Source organism: Notolepis coatsorum (genome assembly GCF_963971535.1).
Source record: "Notolepis coatsorum genome assembly, chromosome: 1".
Taxonomy (NCBI): Eukaryota; Metazoa; Chordata; class Actinopteri; order Aulopiformes; family Paralepididae; genus Notolepis; species Notolepis coatsorum.
The window spans coordinates 95,858,507-95,873,375 of NC_140165.1; the positions used below are offsets into that span (position 1 = coordinate 95,858,507).

Below are 14,869 nucleotides of genomic sequence, written 5' to 3' on the forward strand. Positions count from 1 at the left end.
AGTACATGTCCAAATTTCATAGAATCCGTTCAGAAATGAGCAGGGGTGCAGTGCTCATGTCACGCGGTACCACGCCGTTCCACCACCTTTCTGAGGAGAAGCATGCGCACGCACATGCACGCACATGCACGCAAAAATGCGTTCACAATTTTCACTCGACTCGTCGTGCCGTGCACCAAGTACCGGTACTCACCTGGCTACTTGTCTTTGCATAACAATAGCATAACAATAGCATAACAAATAACGAGAAGACCAAAACCAAAATACGAGCCCTGTACCAATTGGTGGGGGTTTGCTCGAGCCGTGGAACCTCTCACTATGTGACAAATGGTCCCGACTGGAAGGATGAAACATTTCTTAAAGGAAAACTCCAACATTTTGGGAAATTAGCTTATTTGCCATCTACCCTGGAGTTAGACAAGAAGATACATACCTTTTTCTTCTCTGTGCATGCAGTAGGAGTAGGAAGACACTGGGAACTAGGCTAATGGAGGAACCTACTTCCAGTGATTGACGCTAAGCTAGGCTAACGGTGTGCATCTTCCTACTCCTACTGCATGCACAGAGAAGAAAAAGGGTATGTATCTTCTTGTCTAACTCCAGGGTAGATGCCAAATAAGCTAATTTCCCAAAATGTTGGAGTTTTCTTTTAAGTTGTGCTTCAGAAGGAAACTGTCCTTTTGTAAACTGTAAGTTACATTGTTAATTTAGTTTGTATTTACTTTTCTAGTTTAAGTTAATTCAATTAAAGAAATTGTAACTACAATGTATCTACAATTACATTTAAAACATTGTTTGTTTTTCAACCATACTGTTGACAATATAGTTTCTTTATATATTGAATGCTACATCCTACTACCTTTTTCAGCTTCTCTATTCACTCACTCACTCACTCACTCACTCACTCACTCACTCACTCACTCACTCACTCACTCACTCACTCACTCACTCACTCACTCACTCACTCACTCACTCATGGTGACTTATGGCGGCACGGTGGTGTAGTGGTTAACACTGTCGCCTCACAGCAAGAAGGTCCAGGGTTCGATTCCCGCTTGGGGACCAGGTTTCCATGATGCCAGTTACCCAGGTGGGGTATCTCCCAGGCCTTTCTGTGTGGAGTTTGCATGTTCTCCCCGTGCTCGCAAGGGTTCCCCCCCCGATAAGATAAACCCAATGGAAAAACATGCACAACAACAATAGATCCCTAACGCTGTGGCGTCCTTGATGAAGACGGACAGGAGCACTTGGATTGGTCCCCTGGCGCGGCTCACGTTGACGCCTGTCTGCTCCCGGCTGCCCTTGGGGGGGAAGGACGACGGGATGGGTTAATCGCAGATACGAATCGCATTCATGCATCGCATGCGTGCCGAATGATGACCTCTGAGCAGGTCCTAAATTACTCTCTCTCTCTCTCTCTCTCTCTCTCTCTCTATTTCAAGACAATATTTACAAAAACTAAACTAAAACTAGTAATTTCCTACACAAACATGTTTCCTACTATTTATGCATAATAATCATTCTAATCATAATGCTGGTCGGAGCTGTTCTGTGCGCACGTGAGGGAACATTTAGCGTACGTGCACGTGACGTCATTAAAACACAGTACAACCACTTATGAAATCATCACTGCACCACTAGAATTGAGTGATTAGAAGCGGTTTTGGTAAAAGGTGAGATAGCTCAGAAAACGATTTTCTCATGCATTCGACTGAGAATTCTCTTCCTGTTTTGGCTTGTGACTTTTCACCTAGATTCCTGATTGGATCATTCCCACGTGGGGTACCATTGGAAAGCCCTACTCATTGGTTACAACCCTGTCCAATAATATTTGAGATCGCCAAATGATTGATGGAGGAAGAGGCTTGAGAGTCGGGAGTGGTATTTGAACAAATTAAAAGTCTGCCGTGTACTTCGGCGCTCGCCTCACATATCGGCACGTAACTCGAGAACCGCTGAACGGATTTTGTCATCTGAAATGGCTATCGACAGGCAACAAATAGGGCTTTAATTCGATATATATATTGTATTCAAATATATGCACACGCTAGAGGTCGCCAAAGTGCCGGTGGGAAAATCGTCCTCAAGAGGGCCCAAATGTGGGCCGTTGCATGCTAAGAAAGGATTGGTAAAAAATGTTGCTAGTTTTTTATTAAAAAAAATAATTACGATTGCATAAGTTATTTGTGATTTATTATACTTTATACTTATAGCACATGCACGAGTCTGGTCTCTTTTGAAAGCTAACATTCTGAAGTTTCTTACACAATAATGAAGAATTACAGGTTTGAACACGCTGAAGTAAAAGTTTTGTGTACTCACATTTCTTTTTACTGGTTGCCAGATGCCTGTTTTTAAGTTCCAGCTGAGAGGTAGGAGCTGGAAAACATAATGGTCTCATAGCCTGAAGTCTTATGTAGTACAGGTCCAGTTTATAAAAATCCCATGGAAAATGATTGTTTTACAAAGGTTTTTGTAATGTGTGTACCGGTAAAAATGTGGCATGATTATCCAAAATGGCTGTCCGCTGCCATTCATTTCGAGGCTCTAGTCAAAACAAAGGACTTCTTCGTCTTCTTGTGTCACCTTCCCCCACTGTCCACGCCACGCCCATCTGAGATCGGTTTCGGAGCAGACGCTCCTTGGCTACAATGGTGGTCAATCATTTTCACCATCAGCAGTGACTGGTCAGTTCAGGGACCGTTCACAACCGGACGTGGTCACTCGTCCGAACGGCTTGTCAAATGACGCTCGCCAGATGTTTCGTCTTGTAACTCGAGAATGGAATCACACAATACGTTATATATTCGTACTGGCCTTGCGTCTCGCTCTTCGCCATACTGAGATATACCTCATCTCCAGTACCTACTGTACTTCATTAACGAAAACAATGCACCCATGCACTTGACCAGGCCCCGCCCCTAGTGTCCCCTATAAGACACCGGACATGGTCACACTCGCCCTTCCATGTTGGGTTTTCGCCGGAGATTTTCCAGCCCCTGGAATCTTCTCGGCACGTTCCAACGGCGCGCCGGCCCTGTCCTGGGGTTATCTCATCTTCAGACAGCGGATCGAGGGACGTCGCACGGCAGCTAGCTGTCGTGGCTAGGTCGCGCCCAGGTAGGGTCTGCGCCACTAGGCATAACAATGCTGGCGTTAGTGATGCTGCTCGTTGTCCCGTCAGACAACCGAGTTGTGTATTGGCGCAAGGGGCAGGATATCTGGGTAAACGTTGTCGTTTTCCCGGTTATCCTGGTGTGCGCGGCTAACGCTATGCTACGATGCTGGGTTACTGTTCTGTTTGATTCCCCGCTGAGGGCTGTCTTTTTAAAAAAGGTCTTCCCTCCTCTTAACCATTCATGCTGACGGTCAATCAGTGTCTACTGTTGGGAGTGTTGACGGGGGCTTGTTTACCTTTTTCATGGGTGAATGGGCTGAGGCCTAGGGCTGGTGTGCTTTTTGTGAATTTATGAATGGTGTGCCGGACTGGTGTTTTTCTGGTCTGCATCCCCTTAACGTTGTGTGTATGGGCTAGCCCATTCTGCAGTGTGTTGGTGGAGTTTTAATTCATTTATTCATTAACCCCTTCATGGGTGCACACCACAGTGGAGGTTGCTGGTTGCAACCACCACTGGTGCTCTGTGCTTGTGAAGCAGGTGGCATCAGTCCTTTGCCTCTGGCATGTTGGAACAGTGCCCCGCCCGGCCGACGCCATGAGGTGAGTCGGCCCGGCAGGTGGCTGGTGGGCTGTTAAGCCTATACCGCCACGGTATAGAATTAGCAGCAATTAGTAACTTTGTTCGAATTGCTGTTTTTTCTGTCAAAAATGGTGTCGGGTGGCGGGGCCTTGAAGGCCAGCTGACATCGAAACATCGCGCGAGGTTTTGACGTTATTAGCTTTGACCTAGCCGCAAGCTATAACCGCAGGGAGGGCTAGGATGCTGTCAACGCTTGTTTACAGACATCTTGGTTGGATTAGTCTCCCTTTGAGGGGGTGAGACGTTTTTTTCCCTCCTCAGGGCTCCCCTCTCCGCAGAGGGACTTTGGTCTTCCGCAGGAGCGTGGGCGGTATTTGACCTAGGCCCCACACCGCCTCACACCGCGCAGCCAGAGGTGAGAGCACGGCCTCGCCAGCGGCTGTGGCGAGGCCCTCAACCAGCGGCCATGTTTCCCCCGCCTGAGGTACCCTGGGCACAATGTCAACAGGTGACCGCAAGGCGGACAGCCTTGGCGGCCGAGGGATCGGCTACATTAGATGAGCACGCCCTAAAAAAACGTTGCCGTCTAGCTGTGTGCAGCTCGCTCTCCGGTCACTCCCCCCCCCCCAACACCAGTGGGATAAGGGCTCTGATTTGTTTTCTTTGGTTGCGGGTCGCGTGTCTTCAATGAAGCGCAAGCGGCCCCACGTTTCGCTTCTCATGGGGACAGGGGCTGACACCCAGTTGATGGCTGAGACTGGGTCTGTTGTGCTGTCAAGCGGCTCCCACGCCACACGTTCTGCGTCTGTGTTTGGAGCCTGGTGTTACGTCTGTCAACTACAAAGGTTGTCAGCAGGGGGGCTCGAGACCTCCTGAGGCAAACAGTGCGGGTTCCCCCGACCTTGCCTTCGCCAGGCCGGGTATCACGTTAGTGCCTTCCACTCCCGGTGGTAGTAATATCACTGCAGGGCTACGGTGTGTAGGAACCCACCCTATCTGGCAGTGTGGGGGCCTCACACCTTGCATGTCCAGCTGTAGAACAACTCCTCAGCTGTCCATGCTAGAGGGGTGTTCAGTGGGGGAGCTTTTGTCACCTAGTATGATGTCAGCTTCCCCCGTATCAAACCGGCCCTTTCTGTCGGGGTCCCCCCTTGGGTGCGATTGCCTCGTGGGTAGTGTCAGGGTCCGATGTCCCGACTCCACGGAACGCTCTGCTCGCACGGTTAGCGGGTCCAGGGTTGGCTACGCAGAGCGGGCGGGACCGGGCCACCTATCTACAGTTCCTAGCGGACCAGCGCCAAATGGCGGCGGGTGCGTTTTGGGAGTATCATCACATATGGCTACACTAGTACCATATGTCGAGGTGGATGAGAGAACGCTGAGGCGGGGACTTGTGTGTACACAACCCCACCCGTTTTCAGGTTTGGTACAGACCCTATTGTCAGGGTCACCAGCAGTGACAGCTCTGGCCAATGAGATCCAATCTCTGTGGGTGAAGCAAGCCATCGTCGTGGTCCCAAAGAGGACGCGATGCGTGGCGTTTCCTCCCGGTATTCTTTGGTGCCCGAGAAATCGGGAGGGGGGGTGTCAACCCATGCTGGACCTGTCCCATGGAAGGTTCAGCATTTTGGACCATCTCCCACCTGTTGAACACTGCTGGGGGTTCTCCTCCATAGACCTGTAGGATGCGTATTCGCATCCCCGATCTTCCATCCTAGGGCTTACCTACGCTTCCTTTGCAGGGTTTAGCGTATGAGTACCAGAGGCTGCCGTTCGGCTATTCTCTGGCTCCCCGCATCTTCACCAAGTGCGTGGAGACCGCACTGGGGCCTCTGCGTCGTCAGGGGTTACGAAGTGTATTCTGCCCTGGACGACGTTCTGGTCCTTGGCGGTCAAGGTAGATCATCAGGTCTCATACCAGGCAGGTGGTGGAATTCCTCACCAGCCTGGGGTTTGCTGTAGACTGGAAGTAGAGTACTCCTCTTCCCAGTCAACGGGTGGAGTACTTGTGCTTATTCTAAGCTCAAGGTCTATATGGGCATCCCTCTCAGAGCATGTTATCGACACGCTCGGGAGGTTCCGTCCTAGGACGTTACGGCGCTGTCCGTGATGCACCTGCTCGGTATGATGGCATCTGCTCATTCCGTGGTCCCTCTTGGCCTCCTCTTCACCTCATGAGGAGGATACAGAGGTGGTCTTCCGGTATGGAAATAGACCTGGTGAGAGGCAAGTGGAAGCGGCTAAGGTTCCCATGTCAGTACTGGGGGACCTCGCTCTCTGGGGAGGGCCTGGGGCCCTCACCAGGGGGGTCCCCATGGGCAGCAGGCTGTCACACATCACGGTCTTCACTGACGCCTCCCTCACTGGGGGGGGGAGGCGTCGGGCCAACGCAGTAGGGGGCAGCTGGCAAGACCATGCTGCCCGGTCTGCGCTACATTCAATGTGTTGGAATTGAAGGCAGTCCTTCTGGTCCTCAAACAGTGTTTTGATCTGGACGGACAACACGACGTCAGCGTCGTATATCGACAAACAGGGAGGAGTACGCTCCCCCCGTCTGCACTGGGCGGCGGTCGGCTGGCTATGGGCGTTCTCCATCTGCGCAGCCTGAGGGCTCTCCACATCCCCGGCAGGGTGAATGTGGGTGCAGGTGTGATGTCGCGGGGCGGTCCTCACCCTGACGAGTGGGGATTACGTCCGGACATAGTCGGGCAGGTCTGGGACCGATTCCGTGGCCGCCTGGGATTCTGTACGTTTTTCCCCCCATACATCAGTTGTTGGTGCGGATACGTTGGGAGCGCAGGACCTTGATCCTGATCACGCCAGACCGGGGCACAGCTGTGTGGTTCCCGGTCCTGATCCAGCTCTTGATAGCCCCGCCGTGGCCTGTTCCTTGGTCGTCGCGGGCCCTCTCTCAGGCGCACGGGTCTCTGTGGCAGTTCCCTGTGCTGGGCCAGCCGCTGATGGTTTGGCTGTTGAAAGGGTGAGTCTGGAGGGGATGGACCCTTCTGTGGTCGACACCATCCGGGACGCGCATGCTCCCTCCACTATCGCGGTTTACGCGGGTAGGTGGCATATTTTCCAAGAGTGGTGTAGAATGGGGGGCTTGGACCCAGTGTCCTGCCCCCTGGACGCTGTCCTTTCCTTCCTTCAGTCTATTTTGGATAGACTGACGGCTTCGACGGTGAGGGTATATCCTCTTGTCATGTGGGGTTTGAGGGCGTTACGTTGTTCAGCCACGCTCTTGTGAAGCGTTTCCTGCTTGGCGCTCGGCGCCTTAAGCCGGTGGAATGTTCTCTGTCTCCGAGTTGGGACCTCCAACTGGTCCTCGGCCGGTTGTCTGAGGCCCCGTTTGAGCCTCTTGAGCAGGCGTCTTTGGAACGGCTGTCTTTCAAGACTGCATTCCTGCTGGCCATCACCTCCGCTAAGCGCGTGGGTGAGCTTTGTGCTCTCTCGGTGCGGCCTGAGTGCTTGTCTATTCGTGTCAATAGCGGTGCGACTCTGAGGCCTAATCCAGTCTTCATGCCAAAAAATATCCGGAGCTCTTTTCGCTCCAGGGATATTGTGGTTCAGTCGTTTCATCCGCCTCCTCACGCTGGTGAGTTAGAGGCGAGCCTTCACCTGTCGTGTCCAGTCCGGGCTTTGGGGGTTTACCTCAGCCGGACTCAGGACCTCAGGGCTACCGATCAGCTCTTTGTTTGTTACGGTGGCTCTCGCGCTGGTAAGGCACTGTCCAAACAGCGCCTGTCACATTGGTTGTGCGAGGGCATTGCCCTTTGCTACACGTTGGCTGGGCTGGCCCCCCCTGGGGGTGTCAGGGCGCACTCCACTCGTGGGGTGGCGGCCGCTGCCGCCTTGTTAGGGGGGGGCCTCGGTAGAGGACATCTGTGCTGCGGCCTCCTGGTCCTCCCCGGGTCCCTTCGTTAGGTTTTACCTCATGGACATGACTGGGGGTTCCGTCTCCCAGGCGGTTCTGAGGTCTGGGACCTCCCCTGCGTCCCGCCCTTCGGTGGGTTAGCAGGGGTGTGTGGGTGTGTGCCACGGGGTGATGTGTCACACGTGGTTCCGCCTGTGCTCACTGCAGCACCCACGCTACACACTTTAGAACAGCTAAACACACTTTATATTTATTGGCAAAGAATTTGCACTACAACCCATACCTCAGTACACCTTACTCTAAATTGTACCTAAATTGTACCTCATCCCATTTCTGCTTTGCACTATATAGTATATTGTAATTAGTATAATATATTGTATAGTATATTGTATGGTAACTATGGTTACTTCTACTCTGCATTGAACATTGTACATATGTACATACTGAACACTTGTGTCTACGTACGTGACTTCTATTTTATACTTGCTATACTTATTTTATTTTATACTTATCCTTGTCTAGTCTCTGGAGCGTAACAGAAAGAAGCATTTTGTATAAAAGTATTCTGTACTTCTGTATGACAACTAATAAAGAAACTTGAAACTTGAACTTATGTCTACGGCATCTCTGTCTCTCTCGTTGGCATTGGTGTGTGCCACAGATCATTCTCACACACACACTCTCTCTCTCTCTCTTACCATATCCCTCTTACCCTAGCTCTCTGTAGAGCGTGAGACAGCAGGCAGTGTGAGTGTGTTCTCGCTGCTGTTGGGAGCCATAGAGCGCAGCCAGGCGGAGCTGATGGAGGTGATGGAGATGAATAGGTGCGCTGCAGAGCACCAGGCCGGCGCTATAATACGACAGATGGAGCTGGAGATCACAGAGCTGAAAAGAAGAGGCCACGCCCTCTCTGAGCTCGCCCAATCAGAGGATTATTTACACTGTGTCAAGGTTTGTGTTTGTGTCTTTTCAGCCCAAGAGCTGCTCCTCCAAAAGTCCATATTTCAGTAAAAAAACATCATGCACTAATGTTTTAAAATGTATGCAGGGATCCGTTAACGTGACATTTCACTTTTTTTTTTTTTTTTTATATATATATGTTGACAGAGTCTGGCTATGGGGCGACAATAATATGTTCATGAGACATGGTTTCTCCCTTCAGCCTTTAATCGGCGTGGTTTATTATTTACATTGGCACACAGCAGCACATGAGTTCTCCTCTCCGCGAGAGGCAGGTGGGAAGAGATAGAGGGGGAGGAGACATCTCCTTAAATACCCTCTACCTGGCGGTAGCATTAGCGACTCCGCCTATAGCGCCCTCTAGTGGAAACAGTTATGCATAGTTAGACAGTTACTAGCAATCATATATAACCTCTAACTTTAACTATATATATAATTTTATATATATATATATATATATATATATATATATATATATATATATATATATATATATATATATATATATATATATATATATATACCTTGTGGAACCTTATTAGCTGTGAAGGTTGTGTTCAACTGCCTGTTAGCACTGAGAAATTAAACAAACAAAACAACAAACAAACCTTTTCACAACTACTCTATATTATTTAGAATATGATTTCAGGCCTAAACCAAATACATATCGCCCCAAGTATCTGCATGTCTTCAACTTCCTGTCTTCTACTTCCTGTCTTCAACTTCCTGTCTTCACTCCATCCCCTCCTGCAGAGTTTTCCCGCCCTCTCCACTCCTCCACCAACCAGAGACTGGACTGGAGTGTCTGTGAGCCCGGACCTGGGAACGGCCACCATCTATAGGTCACTGGCTGCCCTGGTGGATAGGTTTCAGGAAGAGCTGAGGACCATTGCTGAGACAGGTCAGTAACAAAGAGATCCATTATATAAGTGCACACTCTATCTATCTCTTCCTTCTACAGCATAAAGATATCCATTCTATAAGTGCACACTCTATCCATCTCTTCCTTCTATGGGATAAAGAGATCCATACTGTAAGTGCACCAGTGGCGTCATTTCAGTAAAAGCCAAGGTATGGCAATTAGGGAGGGGGGGGGCTTTCCCCCCCTTGGTGGATTTTTTTTGTCAAATCAGTTGCGCAATAGTCACTTTTGGTGAGTTGTTTCTATACAATTCACTTATATGACATTTAGGTATGACACAGGACTACACAAGCATTTTTTGTATAGAAATGTGTCAACCACAATATTTTGCATACAATTTATGCAGAATGTAATATCATGACTGTCTATTATTTTTCTTGCAATTGAGCCAATTTTCCTTAGGTACGGTTTTGAGGTGTGTGTTCAACAGAATGTAGTATCAAAAAAACGTTCACAAAAAGTATGGGTTACTGAATGCTGAACTGCATTAATGTTATAATCACTAAGCCATTGTAAGACCTTACCTGTGTCCAGGGCCGCCTGGGAGAAATGCGAGGCCCTGTGCGAGATTTAAACGCGAGCCCCCCCCCCCCCCCCCCCCCTAAAAGGTAAAAAAAAAGAAAAGAAAAAGATATATATATATATATTTTTTTTTTTATATTTTTTTATACAGTCAACATATTCTTAAATAATAGCGCTGCCCGAGGCTGGGCATGATACAGTCAACATATAGCAAGAGAGAGAGCGAGAGAGCGAGAGAGAGCTCCCGTTCTACAGTCAATATACAGTGTTATCGCTGCACAGACCCGGCAGGCCGGCAATGCCCCTGACCCTCCACCAGAGCAAGGCCAGAGAGAGAGAGAGAGAGAGAGAGAGAGAGAGAGAGAGAGAGAGAGAGAGAGAGAGAGAGAGAGACACACATTGGAAAGAAACAACCCAAAACCAGAGCCAATTGAAATGCTATTTGGCCCTAAACAGAGAGTATACAGTGGCAGAATACCTGAGCACTGTGACTGATCCAAAACTAAGAAGATCCTTGACTAGGTACAGCGAGCACAGCCTAGCCATCGAGAAAGGCCGCCATAGGCAGACCTGGCTCCCAAGCGAAGACAGACTATGCACCCACTGCACACAAGATGAGGTGGAAACAGAGCTCCACTTCTTAACAACCTGCCCACTATACCAAGACATCAGAGACATATACTTCCCACAAATTGCAAACACCCAAAGAGACTTTGAAAACATGGACAATAACTCAAAACTCCCATACCTACTGGGAGAAATACAAGAATGTGAAATAAAGCCCATTTGAATTGAAGAGAGAGAGATAGATAGAGCATGTCTGTGTGTTAGAAAGAGAAAGAGAGAGAGAGAGAGAGAGAGAGAGAGAGAGAGAGAGAGAGAGAGAGAGAGAGAGAGAGAGAGAGAGAGCATGTGTGTTTGTGTGTTAGAGAGAGAGAGCATGTCTGTGTGTCAGTGTGTGTGTGTGTGTGTTAGAGAGAGGGCATGTATGTGTGTGTGCAGTTTTAGAGAGAGAGAGAGAAAGACAGAAAGAGAGAGAGAGAGAGAGAGAGAGAGAGAGAGAGAGAGAGAGAGAGAGAGAGAGAGAGAGAGAGAGCTCAACGGCGGGAATAGAATAGGTTGCATGAACTCACCATAACGCAGTATCAATGGTAAAGTTGGAAGGAGACTTTCCGTGGAGATGAAACGCTAGCGCAACAGCTAACGCTAGCTAGCATTAGCTAACGCTAGTTACGTGTCCCTGCCCTTAGCAAATTGCTACTAGTACTAGCATCTTCAGTCCATCTGCCGAACATCCTCTTCGTCTTGGCAAAGTTGGCATAACCATCATACTTGGTATTGATAACAAGCTTATGGCCCACGGTGTAATTTCTTCTGATCCATGCTGCTTTTGAAAAGACATCCACTCGCTCCTCTGAATAGCGCTGAATAGATCCCTGTACCTCGTGGGTCCGGGAAGAGCCCGGAAACACTATTCTAAAATCTGTAGAGCAGCAGAGCCGCAGAAACCGGAACACTGCAGTCTGCAGAGCCGCAGAGGCAGGAACAAGTCAGACACATTCTACAAACGTGTCTAATGTGAAATATATAAGCATATAAGCAAAACTAGATTTTAGGTCTGTGATGAAAAAGGGCCTCGCGGGAAGGGGGGCCGCGCAAAAAAAAATTTTTTTTTTTTTTTGCGAGGCCCCCCTTCCCGCGAGGCCCTGTGCGACCGCACTGCTCGCACCCCCCCTGAGGCGGCCCTGCCTGTGTCCCTGTATCACTTGTCTCTGCTGCCCTTTGATTAAAAAACGTCTGTATGTCCATTTTCCTTTTTTTGTGGCATATTTGAGTTAGTAGTAAAAGTCACCTAGTAAAAGTGAGATAATAGACAATATCAAAACATGCTAGGGCTGTACCGAATAGTTCGAAGCTTCGTTCATAATGTTGACATTCAAATTCTAAATCAACATAATTTTTTTTTTAATTATTATAATAAAAAATAAATAAAAAAAAATTAATTTGCCAAGGTATGGCGAGTGCCATACCTTGCCATACCAAAATGTCGCCCCTGAAGTGCACACTCTATTTATCTCTTCCTTGTACAGGGTATAGATACCCATACTATAAGTGCTGACTCCATTTTATATCAAAAGGACGTTTATTTACAATAAACAGAGGTCTAACAGAATGAAAAACGAGGAAAAATAAAGTAAAAAAGGACTAAGGAAAGAAACAAAATTAATATCTATCTATCTGTCTCATTCTCTCTCTCTGGTTGTCCGGCTGTGCGGCTCAGGCATCCTCCTCCCCTCCTGCTCTCTCCAACAGGGGGGATGCCTTATCTCTGCAGCCCTGCCCCCATAATAGGCCTATAACCCTGTGTAGGAGATAAAACAAAATCCAGACACACACATCCCTTGCCTGAGCTGTTAAACTAAACACCAGTTGGCACGCCTGAATTAAAGGTGTTTAACATGTACTTATTCTGTTATAATCAAAACGTATATCCATATCCTTCAATAGTGAATATTACATTCCAAGTTTACATTTAAGTTGATTCAACAACAAGCCAATTAAAAAAGATCAAGTTATATATTTTGCCTCAACTTTTTGTTGTTGAATCAACTAAATAGGAGTTTAATTAATTAACCTCTTAACTCTTTCTGCGCAAAACACGAGAATTCTCGTGTTTCAAATCCAACGGTTGGGCGCCAAAAACGAGTTTTCTCGTTTTAGATCCTTTTTCTTTTTTCTGATGTCCCCATTCTAAACACTTGTGCGGACCTGCCTGTGTCTCCCTGGCACTGCTGCCTACGTTATAATTGCAATGACGATCGAATCCCGACAGGTGACAGTATCGCCTACCTTTTGAACTGGGTCTCTCAGTTGTCTTTCAGTACTGAGGTACCTCCGGCTGCAGGAATCCCCTCCCCCTCAAAGTGAATCAGCACACAGCTATCTGTCGCCGATCTGCTCACCTGAAACCTATTGTTTCGCGTATTATAGCCAGGCCCAATGCATACGACTAATGGCGATCGCGATGGAACTACTGGGATTATTCATTTTGGAGTACCTTCTGACTAAGGTATGGTCTTTTTAGGTCTATTTTACCGAACCTAAAACATGCTTTTGTATTGATCACAGCGTCGTATTTTACCGAACCTAAAACATGCTTTTGGTAACAATCGCAGCTTCGTAAAACTACCCCCCCCCCCCCCCCCCCCATGATGATTCTGTGAAGAAACATCTATATTGGTATATACCTTTGATTTGGAAATAATATAGGTTTCAGGTGAGCAACCTGAATGATTTGCGCATATGCATATAACACGTCATATCTCACTATCTAGAAAACTAGACTGGATTATTTTTAAACAGGCGATGTTTAGAGTTGAATAGCGCACACACTAAAGTATGTAGAAATGAACTGGTTTGTCCATGTTGGACTATAAATAGTGCCTGTCAAATGAGCCATACTATTGTCTCCATAGCTATAATATAGAATACACGATGGGTCCGCAAACATCGTGAAAATGGTCAATAACGCTGGCACCAGGGAGTAAAGATCATATTTTCAGAAAATTCAGAAAATTCGTCTAAAAATACATACCTAAGTAAATGGAAGATTGCTCCACTTCTACAAGGTCCATTTGCATGTTCTTGGTATCTAGGGATATCTATGGATCTTTGTTGGTGGTGTGAAAATAATAAATAGAAGTTGAATCAAATAAATAGGAGTTGAATCGACTAAATAGGAGTTGAATCAATTGAATAGGATTTGAATCAACTAAATAGTAGTTGAATCACCTTGATATTTAATATTCTCTTTTTGGTGGTTGAGAGGCCCTATCACTATCAATCAGAGTGGGGTTCTCTTCCCACGTGAGGTCATCCATACTAAACATGTAGGCACACGGAATAAAGATCTTTGGATAAAAGCTTCTGCCAGATTATGTTATGTTAGATTAGAGCAGTGTTCAGCCTCTGATCCATGTTTTGTGGTTCCTCTTCAGGTTTTACAACTCCGGTAGTTGAACACAGTCCAGTCTGCACCCAGCCCAGTGAGTAGCACCCACCATTTAAACGTTTATAATCATAATTCATTCATTCATACCTTTATACTCATTTATATGTATGAGAGATTTTCTATTTTCATGAAATGTTTATTTTTTTCTTCAGAGGTGAAGAGGTTACAGGATTATGCAGGTATGTTTTCAATTTCATACAAAGGCAGTCCATGTACAGATACGGAAATATTCCAACGATACAAGTATTTCTCTCTGTCTCTGTCTCTGTCTATCTCTCTGCAGTGGATGTGACTCTGGACTCAAGCTCCTCCCACCCCAGGCTCATCCTATCAGAGGACCTGAAGAAGGTGAGTCACCTCTCTATGAATACAATTATTGATTTAAGCTCATAATAAGCTGTTCAATGTGATCAGAAGTAGTCAAACTGAAAGTGATATTGCAGTGAGTGTTAACAAAACATATATCAACATGTTGCATGTTTTGAATGATGACCAAATCCAACAGGAACTGTGTAATTGCTGAGGAATCATGTCCCTATGCTGGCCTGTGGTCAAAGGTATAGGAGTCAATGGACCTCATTCAACAACACTGGGTCTCATTCCCGAACGAATTTACGGAAAAAAAATCGTCTTAGCCAGATTTCGGCCCCAAATCAGATTTGATCGTGATGATTGATTGACTAATTTAAAATTGTATTAACTTGACAGACTGTGTTCTCATAGTGATTCCTTCATGTCAACGCTACAGGCCTCCTTGGAATTAATTACTTAATTAAAATAAATATGACAATATTTGTATGATAAGAAATTACGCATTTGATGTCGGAAAAATAAATAATATGGATTCATCTGATCACAGGGCAGCTGCTTAACCATATCTG

The 14,869-nt window shown here is 47.0% G+C and overlaps 1 protein-coding gene across 3 annotated transcripts in view; it reads left to right on the forward strand.

Annotated features, from left to right (window-relative positions):
- The window catches only part of LOC311228132 (E3 ubiquitin-protein ligase TRIM21-like), a 91,584-nt gene that overhangs the window by 26,012 nt on the left and 50,703 nt on the right, over nt 1-14,869 (forward strand). For all 3 annotated transcript variants that reach the window (XM_084314045.1, XM_084314047.1, XM_084314046.1), the window contains exons 7-11: nt 8,290-8,523; nt 9,286-9,433; nt 13,975-14,022; nt 14,141-14,167; nt 14,272-14,336. In XM_084314045.1, the coding sequence (XP_084170171.1) occupies nt 8,290-8,523; nt 9,286-9,433; nt 13,975-14,022; nt 14,141-14,167; nt 14,272-14,336 (522 nt within the window). The remainder of the gene's footprint in view (nt 1-8,289; nt 8,524-9,285; nt 9,434-13,974; nt 14,023-14,140; nt 14,168-14,271; nt 14,337-14,869) is intronic.